General features: G+C 67.6%; 2 protein-coding genes across 2 annotated transcripts; both read right to left on the bottom strand.

The window, feature by feature from the left end:
* Positions 1 to 8,343: 8,343 nt before the first annotated feature.
* SPMIP1 (sperm microtubule inner protein 1) lies at positions 8,344 to 10,808 on the bottom strand. The gene is made up of 2 exons (XM_075924922.2): positions 10,285 to 10,808; positions 8,344 to 8,554 (listed from the first exon to the last, which is right to left on the bottom strand). The coding sequence occupies exons 1-2, from the start codon at positions 10,700 to 10,702 to the stop codon at positions 8,445 to 8,447; spliced, it is 528 nt and encodes a 175-aa protein (XP_075781037.2). The 5' UTR covers positions 10,703 to 10,808; the 3' UTR covers positions 8,344 to 8,444.
* Positions 10,809 to 13,885: 3,077 nt separating this feature from the next.
* On the bottom strand, positions 13,886 to 15,030 carry ATP6V1F (ATPase H+ transporting V1 subunit F). Its single transcript, XM_075924935.2, has 2 exons — positions 14,820 to 15,030; positions 13,886 to 14,217 (listed from the first exon to the last, which is right to left on the bottom strand). Exons 1-2 carry the CDS (start codon positions 14,975 to 14,977, stop codon positions 14,016 to 14,018), a joined length of 360 nt encoding a protein of 119 aa, XP_075781050.1. The 5' UTR covers positions 14,978 to 15,030; the 3' UTR covers positions 13,886 to 14,015.

Here is a 15,030-nt window from a genome sequence, read left to right as displayed (position 1 = left end):
TGGAAACTCGGCAGCCTCTGGAGTCTCTGCTGACGGCCCAGCAGGGGCTACAGAGGGAGCTGGAGGCTGTCAAGAGCCAAGAAGGGAGGGTGCCAGAGGCCCTCGAGCCCCAAGAAGGAAGGGCACCGGAGGCCCTCGAGCCCCAAGAAGGAAGGGCGCCGGAGGCCCTCGAGCCCCAAGAAGGTAGGGCGCCGGAGGCCCTTGAGCCCCAAGAAGGAAGGGCGCCGGAGGCCTTTGAGCCCCAAAGAGGAAGGATGCCGGAGGCCCTTGACCTCCAAAGAGGAAGGATGCCGGAGGCCCTTGAGCTCCAAGAAGGGAGGGCGCTGGAGGCCCTCAAGCCCCAAGAAGGGAGGGCGCCTGAGGCCTTTGAGCCCGAAAGAGGAAGGATGCCGGAGGCCCTTGAGCTCCAAGAAGGAAGGGCGCCGGAGGCCCTCGAGCACCAAGAAGGAAGGGCGCCAGAGGCCTTTGAGCCCCAAAGAGGAAGGATGCTGGAGGCCCTCGAGCCCCAAGAAGGAAGGGCGCCGGAGGCCCTCGAGCCCCAAGAAGGAAGGGCGCCAGAGGCCCTCGAGCACCAAGAAGGAAGGGCGCCGGACGCCCTCGAGCCCCAAGAAGGAAGGGCGCCGGAGGCCCTCGAGCACCAAGAAGGAAGGGCGCCGGAGGCCCTCGAGCACCAAGAAGGAAGGGCGCCGGACGCCCTCGAGCCCCAAGAAGGAAGGGCGCCGGAGGCCTTTGAGCCCCAAAGAGGAAGGATGCCGGAGGCCCTTGAGCTCCAAGAAGGGAGGGCGCTGGAGGCCTTTGAGAAGGGAGAAGGGAGGGAGCCAGAGGTTCTTGGGCGCCAAGGAGGAAGAGCGCTGGAGGCCCTCAAGCCCCAAGAAGGGAGGGCGCTGGAGGCCTTTGAGAAGGGAGAAGGGAGGGAGCCAGAGGTTCTTGGGCGCCAAGGAGGAAGAGCGCTAGAGGCCCTCAAGCACCAAGGACAAAGGGCGCCAGGGGCCTATCGACTCCAGGAGGATCCACCAACACAGCTGGTGGCTCTCGAGCCCCAAGTGCCACAGGCCCCACCCCAGGAGCAGGGGGAGCCCAGGGCCCCGGGAGACCCACACGAGAAGCCCCTTGAGGCCCAGGGCCCCCCAGAAGGAGACCCAGTGACCCCTGAAAGGAGGGAGCCACTGGTCCTGCAGCCCCAGCAGCCCATGGGGCTGGACCCCCTCGAGCCTCCTCAGAGGGAGCCGGAGACCCCTCCAGCCGGGGGGCCACTGCAGGGGGTGGAGCTAGAGCCCCCAGAGCAGAGGGACGCTCAGGCCTCCATGCTACAGGGCCCAGCCCCGAGGGAGCCGGCGGCCCGTCAGCCGCAGGGATCTCCGCCGAGGGGACGGGTGGGACAAGAGCCCCCTCCGAGGGAGCTGGGGCCCCTTCGGGCCCAGGAGCCGCAGCAAAGGGACCCGGAGGCTCCGCTGAGGCCGTCGGAGGCCCTGGAGCACCAGGGATCCCCACAGAGGGAGCAGGAAAGGGACCCGGTGTCCCTTCAGCCCGCGGAGCCAGAGGCCGGCCAGCCCCGGGCCCGTCGTGCTGCCCAGGGCCCGGGGGGGCCGCAAAGCCTGGAGCCTGCCCGGAGGCAGACGGAGACCCATGAGGCCCCAGGGAGGCTGCAAAGGGCGCCAGGGGCCGCTGAGCCCCCGGAGGTTCTGCTGAGGGAGCCCCATGCGCAGAGGCTGTGTCAGGCCCCTCAGCTCCAGGGGGCTCCGGAGGCCCTGGCGCCCCAAGAACATAGCGCTCCACAGGGCCTGGAGCCGCGGGGCTGGAGGGCGGGGCAGGCCGGCCAGCTCCAGCGGGAGCCTACTGGCTCCCAGGGGCCACGACATAGGGAGCCCCGGGCCCCGGAGCCCCACGAACTCCCTCAGGGATCTCCAGGGAGGGAGCTGGAGCCGCTTGGGCCCTCGGAGCCGCCGCTGAGGGAGCCCCAGGAAGGGAGGGAGCCAGCAGCCCCCAGGGGGGTACAGCCCCTTCTGCCCGGGGCCACGCCGCAGAGCGCGCTAGAGTCCTGGGGGTCCCGGCTGACGGAGCCCTCGGGAGCTGTGCTGGGGGCCCCCCCCGGGGTTCAAACCCACAGACCAAGGGAGCTGAGACCAGCCCCACCGCTGGGGCCGGGGAGGGGCGAGGCGCAGGGGACCGCGCTGGGGGAGGAGATGCCGGCGGAGGCCCAGGGCTCGCCAGGCACCCCGATGGAGCTGGACTCCGGAGTAATTCAGCCCCAGGAACAGGGCCGGCCATGGGTCCCGCAGCTCCAGTCCCAGGAAACTCCAGAGCCCTCCGCTCCTGGGGCTCCCCAGGTCCCTCTGCTCCAGGGACGGGGGCCAGGGGCCCAGCAGCCCAAAGCAGAGCTGCTGAGGGAGGCGCTAGAGCCCCAGGAACTTAGGGGTCTGGCCCAGGCCCAGAGAGGACCAGAGACGGCCCAGCCCTGGGGGGCTCTGCCGCACGAGGTGGAGCCCCCCCGGCGCCGGGAGCCGGAGACCAGGCAGACGAGGGAGCTGGTGGGTGAGGCGCCGCGGGAGTCCCTGCAGCGGGATCTGGCACGAAGGGAGCCGGCAACCCCGGGGGTGGCAGAGCCAGAGGCCCTCCAGCTCCGGGACACCCCCCAGAGGGCTCCAGCAGCCTCGCTGCCCCGTGGGGTGCTCCCGAGGGAGCCGGGAGCCGCCGAGTCGGTGGAAATGGAGCCGGAGGCGGCTGAGCCCCAGGAGTCGCTGCTGGAGGCGCTCAAGGCCCAGGGCCCTGCCCCGTTGGCGCTGGAGCCTTGGTGGAGCCAGGGGACACTGGAACCGCAGGCCCAGGAAGCCCAGCAATGGGGGGCGCTGCCGGCCCGGGGCGCTGCCCAGAGCGGGTCATGGGACCGTCAGCTCCTGGAGCCACTGCAAGCTGCTGGCCCCTCCCCACCCGGCCCCGGGCGTCCTGGCCAGAGCCCCATGGGCACCCCGCTGCTGCAGCAGGCAACCCTCGGCCGCGTGAGCCCCGGCTGGGGGGCCCAGCACGGCAAGCGAGGAGGGGAAGCCACGGAGCCGCGCCTGGTAAGAAGGGGCGTCGGGGAGCAGCGCTGGGGTAGGGGATGGAGGCAGGGCCCATGGGGGGGGGAGGGGTTGGGGGAGGGCCTGTACCATGAGCTGAGGGGCTCCTTAGCCACGCAGGCCTGGCGGTTTGGGGGGGGCCCGTCTCCCCTGGGGCGGGGCTGGCGGGTTGAGGGGTGCTCATCTCCCCTGGGGCGGGCCCCGCAGGTTGGGGGGTGCTCATCTCCCCTGGGGCAGGCCCCGCAGGTTGGGGGGTGCTCATCTCCCCTGGGGCGGGCCCTGCGGGTTGGGGGGTGCCCGTCTCCCCTGGGGCGGGGCCGGTGGTTTGGGGGTTGCCCGTCTCCCCTGGGGCGGGCCCGGCGGTTTGGGGGTTTGCCCGTCTCCCCTGGGGCGGGGCTGGTGGGTTGGGAGCGCCTGTCCCTCCTGGGGCGGGCCCGGCGGGTTGGGGGTTCGCCCGTCCCCCCTGGGGCGGGGCTGGCGGGTTGGGGGGTGCCCGTCTCCCCTGGGGCGTGGCCGGTGGGTTGGGGGGCGCCCGTCTCCCGAGGGCGGTCCCAAGGGGTTAGCGCTGTGGGGTGCTTAGGGGAGGGGTGCGGGGTCCGGCCTGCCCATGTGGGGCGCTGTGGCTGGGAGGTGCAGCGGCCGGGGGCCCGGCCTGGCTCCCCGACGGAGGGTCCCGGCCGGGGTGAGGAACTGGCGCCATCGGGCCCCTTGCTCCGGCCTCGCTGACGCCGCGGGTGCCACCGCAGCCCGTCCCGCGCCCCTGGCCCCTGCGCCGGGAGCAGGCGTTCATCCGGCCCGCCGGGCGGGAGCAGCGGGCGGCCGTGCGCAGGCTGGCGGAGCTGCAGCGGGAAGGTGGGCGCAAGCACCGCTGGGACAAGGAGCGGCAGCTGCTGCGGGTGAGGCTGGGCTGAGCCCGGGGGGTCCTGCCCTGGGTGCCCCCGGGGGTCATAGAATCATAGAATCATAGGACTGGAAGGGACCTCGAGAGGTCATCGAGTCCAGCCCCCCGCCCTCAAGGCAGGACCAAGCTCCGTCTACACCATCCCTGACAGATGTCCATCTAACCTGTTCTTAAATATCTCCAGAGAGGGAGATTCCACCACCTCCCTTGGCAATTTATTCCAATATTTGACCACCCTGACAGTTAGGAATTTTTTCCTAATGTCCAATCTAAACCTCCCCTGCTGCACTTTAAGCCCATTACTCCTTGTCCTGTCCTCAGAAACCAAGAGGAACAAATTTTCTCCTTCCTCCTTGTGACACCCTTTTAGATATTTGAAAACCGCTATCATGTCCCCCCTTAATCTTCTTTTTTCCAAACTAAACAAGCCCAGTTCATGAAGCCTGGCTTCATAGGTCATGTTCTCTAGACCTTTAATCATTCTTGTCGCTCTTCTCTGTACCCTTTCCAATTTCTCCACATCTTTCTTGAAATGTGGCGCCCAGAACTGGACACAGTACTCCAGCTGAGGCCTAACTAGTGCAGAGTAGAGCGGCAGAATGACTTCACGAGTTTTGCTTACAACACACCTGTTGATACAACCTAGAATCATATTTGCTTTTTTTGCAACAGCATCACACTGTTGACTCATATTCAACTTGTGGTCCACTATGACCCCTAGATCCCTTTCCGCCATGCTCCTTCCTAGACAGTCGCTTCCCATCTTGTATGTATGGAACTGATTGTTCCTTCCTAAGTGGAGCACTTTGCATTTCTCTTTATTAAACCTCATCCTGTTTACCTCTGACCATTTCTCTAACTTGCTAAGGTCATTTTGAATTATGTCCCTATCCTCCAAAGAAGTCGCAACCCCACCCAGTTTGGTATCATCTGCAAACTTAATAAGCGTACTCTCTATCCCAATATCTACATCATTGATGAAGATATTGAACAGTACGGGTCCCAAAACAGACCCTTGAGGAACTCCACTTGTTATCCCTTTCCAGCAGGATTTAGAACCGTTAACAACAACTCTCTGACTACGGTTATCCAGCCAATTATGCACCCACCTTATCGTGGCCCTATCTAAGTTATATTTGCCTAGTTTATCAATAAGAATATCATGCGAGACCGTATCAAATGCCTTACTAAAGTCTAGGTATATGACATCCACCGCTTCTCCCTTATCCACAAGGCTCGTTATCTTATCAAAGAAAGCTATCAGATTAGTTTGGCATGACTTGTTCTTCACAAACCCATGCTGGCTATTCCCTATCACTTTATTACCTTCCAAGTGTTTGCATATGATTTCCTTAATTACCTGCTCCATTATCTTCCCTGGGACAGACGTTAAACTGACCGGTCTGTAGTTTCCTGGGTTGTTCTTATTCCCCTTTTTATAGATGGGCACAATATTTGCCCTTTTCCAGTCTTCTGGAATCTCCCCTGTCTGCCATGATTTTTCAAAGATCATAGCTAAAGGCTCAGATACCTCCTCTATCAGCTCCTTGAGTATCCTGGGATGCATTTCATCAGGACCTGGTGACTTGCTGACATCTAACTTTCCTAAGTGACTTTTAACTTGTTCTTTGTGTATCCTATCTTCTAAACTTACCCTCTCTCTGCTTGTATTCACTACGTTAGGCACACCTCCAGACTTCTCGGTGAAGACCGAAACAAAGAAGTCATTGAGCATCTCCGCCATTTCCAAGTTCCCTGTTACTGCTTCTCCCTCCTCGCTAAGCAGTGGGCCTACCCTGTCCTTGGTCTTCCTCTTGCTTTTAATGTATTTATAAAAGGTCTTCTTGTTTCCCTTTATGCCTGTAGCTAGTTTGATCTCATTTTGTGCCTTTGCCTTTCTAATCTTGCCCCTGCATTCCCGTGTTGCTTGCCTATATTCATCCTTTGTTAGTTGTCCTAGTTTCCATTTTTTATATGACTCCTTTTTTATTTTGAGATCGTGCAAGATCTCCTTGTTAAGCCAAGCTGGTCTTTTGCCATATTTTCTATCTTTCCTACACAGCAGAATTGTTTGCTTTTGGGCCCTTAACAACGTCCCTTTGAAATACTTCCAACTCTCCTCAGTTGTTTTTCCCTTCAGTCTTGAAGGGCTCCGTGGGGAGTTCGAATCCCGGGGCGCCCTGGCACCCCACGTGGCGCGGCAGCCTCCGGCTGGCCCCGAGTGGACACGGCGGGGCCCCACCCCACGGCGAGGCGCTGGCCCCAGTCCTCTGCCCCGCCCGGCCCCGAGCCAGGGCCGCAGGGCACGACGCGCCCTGGGCAGGGCTGCGCCCGGCGAAGGGCCCCGGTTCGGCCCCTCTCAGCCTCGGGTTCTCCCACCCCAGTTCCAGGAGCGACTCTCCATCGCCAGGCACAGGTCGGCCGAGGATCTCCCGGGGGGACCCCAGCCCCCCGCGGAGCCGCAGCCGCAGGCCCAGCAGAGGGCGGCGCTGAAGCAGCACCTGGAGCAGGTGAAGCGGGAGCGGACGCACGGCATGGAGGCCCGGCGCCACAGGCAGGTGTCCAGGGGAGCGACACAGCTGGGGGGCTGGGGAGCCATGGGGCCGGGGAGCTGTGGGGCAGAGGGGCTGGGGGCCCAAGGAGCAGTGGGGCTGGGGAGCCATGGGGCAAAGGAGCTGTGGGGAAATGGGGTTGGGGGCCCAAGGAGCAGTAGGGCTGAGGAGCCATGGGGTAGCGGAGCTGTGGGGCGGCGGAGCTATGGGGCAGTGGAGCCATGGGGCCAAGGAGCCGTGGGGCTGGGGAGCTGTGGGGCTGGGGAGCTGTGGGGCAGTGGGGCTGGGGGCCCAAGGAGCAGTGGGGCCGGGGAGCCATGGGGCTGGGAAGCTGTGGGTCCAGGGAGCTGTGGGGCTGGGGGCCCAGGGAGCAGTGAGACTGGGGGACCGTGGGGCTGGGAACAGTGGTGCCAGGGAGCAGTGAGACCATGGGGTCGGGGAGCTGTGGCGCCAAGGAGCTGTGGGGCCGGGGAGCTGTGGCGCCAAGGAGCAGTGGGGCCGGGGAGCTGTGGGGCCAAGGAGCAGTGGGGCTGGGGAGCAGTGGGGCCAGGGAGCCGTGGGGCAGTGGGGTTGGGGGCCCAGGAAGCAGTGAGAGACCGGGGGACTGTGGGGCTGGGGAGCAGTGGGGCTGGGGAGCAGTGGGGCCAGGGAGCCGTGGCGCCAAGGGGCAGTGGGGCCGGAAAGCTGGCTGCAGGGGCTGCCCTGTGCTCTTGCTGCAGCTGCTCCCCACAAGGCTGGGGTTCGCTGCCCCCCCCCCCCGCTAGCCCAGAGGGGCCCGGCTCCCCGGCCCGGGCTGACCCACACCGCTCTCTCCCCAGGAACACGCTGAGTTTCCAGGAGCTCTTGGAGCCGCTGGCGGCACCGGGGCAGGAGGGCAGCGACGTGAGCCGGGAGGGGCAGGCCTGAGCGCCCCCTCCCCTGCCTCCCGCGTGGGCATGGCCCTGCCACCAGGGCCCGCCCGGACGCAGCCTGCGATGAAGTCGGGACGTTGTGTCACGTGTTGTCGGACTAGCGTGCGTGCCTCAGTTTCCCCGGTGTGGCGCTCAGGGCGGGACTCACGGGCGAGGGGCTCCGGCTGCCTGGGCCCAGACCGTTGCCTGGCGACCAGCTTGGCCAGAAGGACAAGGAAGGGGCAGATGGGCATGACGGGGGCGGGGGCCTGGAGCCGGGGGGGGGCATCTGAAGGGGTCACACTGCCGGAGGCCCTGGCTGACCCCCACTGAGCAGGGAGCAGAGCACGGAGCCCCTGGGGCGTCCAGGGAGCCAGCCCCACCTGCAGTGCTATGGGGCGGGGAGCAGCTGTGGGAGGCTGGATCCCGGAACGGGTTTAGTGCCCCCGCAGGCCTGGTGCACCTGAGCCAGGCACACCCTGCCCCATAGGCCAGCCCCATGGCTGCGGCTGCCCCCCAGCCGCTCTGGGCATTGCTGAGGTAGGGCTGGCTAGAGGCAGTGGGGCTGGGGCAACCGGAGCGTAGGAGGTGCCGTGGGGCAGGGGTATGGGGGCATTATGGAGCTGGGGCATGGGAGGTGCTGTGGGGCTGGGGCAGGGACGTGGGAACAGGAGCTTCAGTGCAGGGGCCATCCCCAGGGGCTGGAGAGAGGCTCAGAGGCGCTGTGGGGCCCAAGCCCCCTTACCCGTTGCCCCCCATGTTTGCTCTCTGGGGGTCCCAAGAGCCACCCTTGGCTCGACCTGGGGCCCCGGCCACCCACTCCTGGAGCCCCGATCCTGCTCGGGCGGCCCCATGGCTCATGTCGAGGTGGCTGAAGGGGAGGCCCACGAGCCGTACGTGGGGTTAGGGCCCGGGGGGAGGGTGAAGGATGCGCGGAGCCGGCCGGCGGCAGCACCAGGCGGTCGTGTTAGGAGAGCCCCGTGCCCCCAGCAGCCGGCCTGGCCCCAAGCCCAGAGCCCCATGGCAGAGGGGCCTGGGGGGGCTCTCACAGGGCCACATCCCGCGGGTCCAGCAGCGAGAAGGCCCCGTTCTTGCGGAAGAAGCTCTCGATGCGGCACTTGGGCGTCGGGGACACGTAGACGTTGGTGACTTTCCCTGGGCAGAGACACAAGGGGAGGGGGCAGTGAGCCGGGGGACACCCCAGAACCTGGGGGATCCCCAGCCCCCCCAGCTGACTCATTGCCCGCCCACCCCCGCACTGCTGGGCACCCAATCTCTCCCTCCAGGGTGGGGGTCCCCGGTATACAGGGCAATCCCAGAGTGGGGGCACGGCCCTGCCCAGGGACAAGGGCTCTGCTTCCCCCCCACATGCCCCACGACCATGTCAGGGCGGGGGAGGACTGTGGCATGTGGCCGGGGGGGGCAGGGCTAGTGGGACGTTATCGACGTCTCCAGGGGTCGTCCAAACTGGGGGGGGTGTTTGCGCCGGATACTGCACAGCGTGACCAAGGGAGGGGCCCACCGAGACTGGGGCTTTGCTGCGGCTGTTTCCGCGGCTCGCCGGCCTGTGGGGTTCGTCGGGGGGACGTCTCTGGGCTGGGGTTCCCAGTCCCGGCTTCGGGGAGCCCCCGCGGGCGCCGCCCACCTCTTGCGGAAGGGCCACGCGTCCAGGGACTGGCTGCACTTGACTGACAATGCACCTGAAGTGGGGCCGAGCTGCGGCGGAGGGGACCGCTCACCCCGCGGGGAGGCCTGGCGGCGAAGGCCTGGGCAGGGGCCGTGCCGGTGGGACACACTCCACCTGGGGCTGTGCTTCGCCCCAGGAGAGCAACGGGGTATCCGCCGCGTGGGCAAGGGGGCCACAGGGCCCTGGGGGTCCTCAGCTTTGTCCTCAGGCCAGCGTGTCACCCCTGGAGCGGCTGGGCAGCGGACGGGGCCCGGGAGGACGGATGCTCCCGCCGCAGAGACGGGATTCCAGAACGTTTAACGACAGCCGTGGATTCCACCGCCTGCCCCGGGGACTTTGCAGGGGGGCGTTGTGATTCCTTTTCCTCTCAACCTTTTCTTTCTTAATAAACCTTTGGATTGGAGAGGCTCAAGGGCCGGCCCCACGCGCTCTGTGGGGTGAGATCTGGGGTGTAAATTGCCCTGGGACGGTGACTGCTCCTTTGGGTGTGGGAGAACCTGTGGGGAGGTGGGTTTATACCCTCACCTGGGTTGGGTGGGGGGCAGGGAGCGCTGGGTGTCCTAGGGGGTTGCTTGGGGGACTCCTGGCTGGCCAGTGTGGCAACAGCCGTGCTCGGTGTGACTGGCTGGGGGCCTGCTAGCGATGGCCCCCCACGCTGGGGCTGGAAGTAGCCCCGTCTCTAAGCAATTCACCCTGATCTGCCCCTCTCCGCGAGGGCGGGAGGAGAGTGGTCGAGTAGTCGATACCCGATAGACTTAAGCTTACTGGGGAGTCAACTCCTTGCATTCTCCCCTGGCCCCGCTTGTGGAACCACTGGCGAATCTCGATCACACCCAGCATATATAGGGACTATGACACACACCAGAATAGGGCTCATCCCACCCAGGAGGCAGCGCTGCTCCCCCTGGCGCTTTGACCCGCCCTGGGCCAGCCAGGGACCCAGCCAGGCGGGGAACCCCCAGCCAACGGAGCCAGCTGCTGCCACAAAAGATTTGCATATGCAAATGAGCCCAGTCCACCGTGCGGTCGCAGCCAATGGCACAGAGCCATTCTGGAGGCATGAGGCACAGCCCCAATAGAGCGCCACCTGGTGGAAGCCTCCCCGTGCCCTGCAGCGGCCCCATGTGCCCAGCCCTGGCTAAGGAGCCAGCTGGGAGCGAGCCGTGGGCCGGGCTCTCTGCCCCCGCGCCCGGCTCACCCATCTGCCAGCCGTAGACGAAGTTGGTGGTGACGGGGCTGTGGTACTTGTCCTCGGGCGGGCTGGCCGTGCGGCGGTGCAGGTAGCGCCGCCGGCCCTCGCCGTCGTGGGAGATGCCCTGGTACAGCAGCTGCCGCACCTCCGGGGCCACCGGCTTCATCTCCCCCTCCTGGACGCTCCCGGCGGCCTCGGCCGGCTCCTCCTCCGGCGGCTTCTGGGCCTCGGGCGCCGGCGCCGGGATGGCGGGCAGCTTGAGCGGCGGCTGGGCCGTCGGCCGCCCCTGGCGCAGCTGCTCCTGCCGGGCCCGGACGGGCGCCCCGTAGCGCTGGTGCCAGTTGAAGCGGACCAGCAGCTCCTTGAGGTACACCTCCTTCCAGAAGTCCTGCTGCTGCGTGTCCATGCTCAGCTGGCGCGCCATGCCGGGGTCTGCGGGGCGCCCCCGCCAATCAACCCCCTGCTCCCAGCAGCCTCCGGGCACAAGCCTGGGGCTCCGGGCCCATCCCTGCTGCCCCCGCCCATTGTCAGCTGTGTCGCCGTGGCAGCTGCATCACACCCGGCTCACAGAGGCAGGGGGCAAGGGGCTGCCCCGAGGCCGGGCAGGGGTGTCTCCACGCAGCGCCGTGCTCTGGTGGTCACCCCACCGGAGGCCCCCCTGGGATCATGGCGCCCCCCATCAGCAGCCCCTGAGGGATGGCAGATACCAGCACTGGGCATCACTGCTCACAGGCTGTTGTGTGTACTGGACCCTGGGTGAGGGGGGGCAGTTGCCCCCTGGATCAGACGGGGGCCTGACTGTATTGGCCTAGGTGGGAAAGGCGGGTGCTCTGGGAATCCCCCAGCCGGCTTGCAAGAGGAACCACTCGGCGGTGCCAGCCCCGGGGGAAGGTGCTGTGCCAAGGGAGGGCACTGGCATTCCCGCCGTGCCGGCGACACCGCGAGCAGGTGCCTGTCTGGCCGGGGCCGGGGCGATGGGCTTTGCTGGCCGTATGCACAGACCCCGTGCCCCCTGCAGAGCGGGCAGGCCCGCTGGCTCCGGAAAGTGGCGCCGCGGGTTCTGCCCACGATGCTTGTGCGCCTGCGTCGTCGTACCCGGCGCCGGGCCTGGCTGGCCACCGTTGGCGTCGGGAGAGCTCCGCGGCCCCTTGAGACGTGCCTGGCTCGGAGGTGCCAAGCCACGACTCGGAGCAAACCAGAGCCGGGCATGGACAGGGACCTGCCATGGGGACGGCTCGTGACCGGCCACCCTCTCGTCCCAGCAAGGTCAATGGGATTCCTGCCACACGGGGAAGGCAGAAAAGGCTCCGGGAACCCTCCTCCGGTGGGGACCCTTTGCCCCAGCACCCAAGGGCCTGGTAAGCGACCTGAGACCCAGGCTTAGCACCAAGGTGCGGGGATGAGAGCCGAGGTGCACCCTGAGCTGGGTGGGTGCCCAGGAAGACCCTTTTATTGCCCGAGACCCGTTTCCACCCCTCTGGCAACGTGGGGACGGTCTTCGCCCTTTGCCATGCTGCCTGGGATTTCTGCTGTCCTGTAACAACCCTCGGTGCGTGCCTCAGTTTCCCTGGGCATTGCCCCATAAGCGATGCAGGGGCAGGAATTTGGGAGTGACAGGCATCCCCCCCCACACACACAATGGCCAATGAGATCAGGAGGGGGTATGCCCAGGTGAGACATTTTGCCTGGGACGCTACACAAAGGCAGGGCTGGTGGCCTGGGGTGTGAGGGAGTCTCGCTGGCTCGGGGGCAGAGATGGGGGCAGGGCCCTGGCTCCCCCTCTGCCCAAGAACGGGGCTGGCTGCTCCCGGTTCCCGACCAGTCTGTGCTACGCTGTGTCCCCGTCACCTCATGACCCTGTTCTCCTTGCTGGCTGCAGCGGGGCCAGGCCTGGGGCCTCCCTGGAGCAGTGCTGGTGGCAACATGGTGCCCATGGGGATTGTTTGTCTGGGCCCTTAGCCAGCCTGGGAGCCGGGGGCGCTGTGGGGCTGGGAGAGCCGGTCTCTGAGCAGCACCTCAGATACTCTGGGTGTGTCCCACAGCGCGTCTGCCGACAGCCTGACGGATGCGGGGGGGGGGGGGGGGGTCAGACCCTGGCTGGGAGGGGGGAGGTGTCAGTGCCTGGCTGAGGGGACAGAGGTCTTTACAGCCAGGGTGCAAGGCTCTGCTGCAGGCATCCTGTGGGGCAGGAAGGGAGCTGGGCAGGGGGCTGGGGTCGGTGGTGCAGCCAGGTGGGGGCTGAGGCCAGCACTCAGGCAGGGAGCTGCCCTGAAGAGGGGGGGCACAGCTCAGAACCGGGGTGACAGGTGGCTGGGGAGGGCTTGCGACAGCCCCCGAGAGGGAACGGCTGAGCTCACAGCCTGGGCAGGGTTGGGGCAGGAGCACAGGCTGCCCCAGCCCCTGAGGGGAGCGTTCCTGGCCCTTGGCTCAAGTCCCAGGTGGAGGGCAGGCTGCAGGCTGGCACCTGCGGGGCAGGGGAAAGGCCCTGTCTCGCCGGCACCAGGGCCACCCTGTGCAGGAGCAGGGGCTCATCCCAGGCTGTGTGTGTCACTGCACCCCCCAGCCAGTTCTAGGCCCAGAGAGGAGGGCTGCCGGGCGTCCCTAGCAGTGTCCCCCTAACAGCAGACCCTGCCTCCCATGCCCAGCTCCCATGCCGGGCCCCACACTCACTCTAGGGCAGCCCACTTGCTGCACGAACCCCTCACGACTGAGCTGTGCCAGCGGCGAGGCGCCCAGCCCCACACAGCGCCCTCCTGGCTCATCAGCCCCTCCCTCTCCGCTCAGAACCAGCAGGCAGCCCCCTCGGCTCAGCCCTGGGCCTGCCGGCAGCAGCAGGCTCCCCCCGGGCCTGTCACGCTCTGGGCGGGGCCAGGCTCAGGCAGGGACAGGACAGAGCTGCCGGCAGGGCGAGGGCTGCAGAGCCAGGCTGGGACCGGCCCTGGCTGGCGGGAGCTGTCCCAGGTCAGGAAGGAACCTGGCTTGGGGCAGCTCCGGGCTCCGCTGCCAGCCGGGACAGAGCAAAACAACCTGGGAGGCAGGACACAGCTAAGGCAGGGAGAGGAGCCTGGCCTTCCCCCTCCCCACGCTGGGAGCAACAGATTCACCAGCCCAGCCCCCTCCTCCCCGGCCTGTTTGCCTGGGCCAGGGAGCACCGTGCACAGCCCTCGCAACCCCCCCCAGCGACTCGCCCTGCAGGCCAGGGGCAATTCGTCAGAGCCGCAGGAGGCTGAGTCGCCAGCACTTCCCCCTTCGGGGCATGGGACAGGCTCGTGAGCAGCTTCCCCCCTCCCCCCCAAACCCCGGCTGGAGCCCAGGGAAGCTGGCTGGGAGTGAGTCACTGGGAGAGAAGGCTGGTGACTACTGGGAACTAGCAAGGCAGGGGCACTCAGAGGAGGCTGCAGGAGGGATGGGGGAGGCCTGTCAGGGCAACAAGCGAGCGGCAGGGTCAGAGAGCAGCCATGGGGCAGGAGTGTGTGACTGGGGGGGGGGGCACATCAGGCAGCTCCGCTGGTTCCCAGAGCGGATGTTTTACCCCCGCGCCCTCCCCGCCGGCTCTCTGCCCACAGGGCGGCTCGGCTCCCGCGCGGCCACGGCACAGAGACCGGAATCGGGCTGCTCCGCTTTAATGCAGCAGCTCAGCGGGCGCAGGGACACAGCGGGGAGGGGCCGTGGGAAGTGGGAGGGGCGCGGCCCGGCCGGGACGGGCTGCACGGGGGGCCCCGCCATCGGGGGCGGGGCTAGCGCAGGTCGTCGGCGGTGAACATGCCGCGGGCGCGGCGCAGGATGGAGTCCTTGGCGGCGTCGTAGGGGTGCTCCTTGGAGGGGATCTCCAGCACGGCCGGCAGCGAGCGGGTGTGCGCGTCGATGGCGTGACGGATCAGCTCCGCGATGAACTGGTTGATCAGGATGATGCCCACGTCCTCGCGGGCCAGGAAGCTCCTGGGGGAGGCAGCGATGGGTGGGGGGGGCTGCAACCGGGGCCCCCTCCGGGGCACAGTGGGGCCGCCCGGCGCCCCCCCCACCCAGTGGTGCTGCCCTGCAGCTTCCTCCCCCCCCAGCCCGGTGGAGACACCCGGCGCCCCCCCGCCCCGCTCGATGGTTCGGCCCGGGTCCATCCCCCCACTCGGTGGTCCCGGCTGGCCCCCCCCCCGCTCTCCCGGCCCGGTGGTCCCGGCCGGCCCCCCCCCGCTCTCCCGGCCCGGTGGTCCCGGCCGTCCCCCCGTCCCCCCGCTCTCCCGGCCCGGTGGTCCCGGCCGCCCCCCCCCCCCCCCCGCTCTCCCGGCCCGGTGGTCCCGGCCGGCCCCCCCCGCTCTCCCGGCCGGCCCCCCCCGCTCTCCCGGCCCGGTGGTCCCGGCCGGCCCCCCCCCCCTCTCCCGGCCCGGTGGTCCCGGCCGCCCCCCCCCCCCCCTCCCGGCCCGGTGGTCCCGGCCGGCCCCCCCCCCCCTCCCGGCCCGGTGGTCCCGGCCGGCCCCCCCCGCTCTCCCGGCCCGGTGGTCCCGGCCGCCCCCCCCGCTCTCCCGGCCCGGTGGTCCCGGCCGCACCGGAAGGTCTCCTCGATCTCGGTCACGCTGGTCTCCTTCTCCACCACCAGGAAGTTGGGCTTGCGGTGCTTGTTGAGCTCGCCCACCCCGCCCAGCAGGAAGCCCGTCACCGTGTCCTCGTCCCCCAGCACCGCGATCAGCTTCCCCCGCCCGGCCATGACTCCGGACCGCCGCCGGCCACCGTCCGCCTCATATGGCCTCGGCGCGGCGC

This window comes from Pelodiscus sinensis, chromosome 1 (genome assembly GCF_052426305.1).
Source record: "Pelodiscus sinensis isolate ZL-2025 chromosome 1, ASM5242630v1, whole genome shotgun sequence".
In the NCBI taxonomy this organism is placed as follows: Eukaryota; Metazoa; Chordata; order Testudines; family Trionychidae; genus Pelodiscus; species Pelodiscus sinensis.
This window is presented reverse-complemented; position numbering and strand designations above follow the sequence as displayed.

Excerpts from the sequence above, each read along its gene's own strand:
- SPMIP1 (XM_075924922.2), bottom strand. The coding sequence starts at position 10,702 with ATGGCGCGCCAGCTGAGCATGGACACGCAGCAGCAGGACTTCTGGAAG. Across the intron at positions 8,555-10,284 it reads CGTCTACGGCTGGCAGATGG|GGAAAGTCACCAACGTCTAC; the intron begins GTGAGCCGGGCG and ends GTCTCTGCCCAG.
- ATP6V1F (XM_075924935.2), bottom strand. The coding sequence starts at position 14,977 with ATGGCCGGGCGGGGGAAGCTGATCGCGGTGCTGGGGGACGAGGACACG. Across the intron at positions 14,218-14,819 it reads GAGATCGAGGAGACCTTCCG|GAGCTTCCTGGCCCGCGAGG; the intron begins GTGCGGCCGGGA and ends TGCCTCCCCCAG.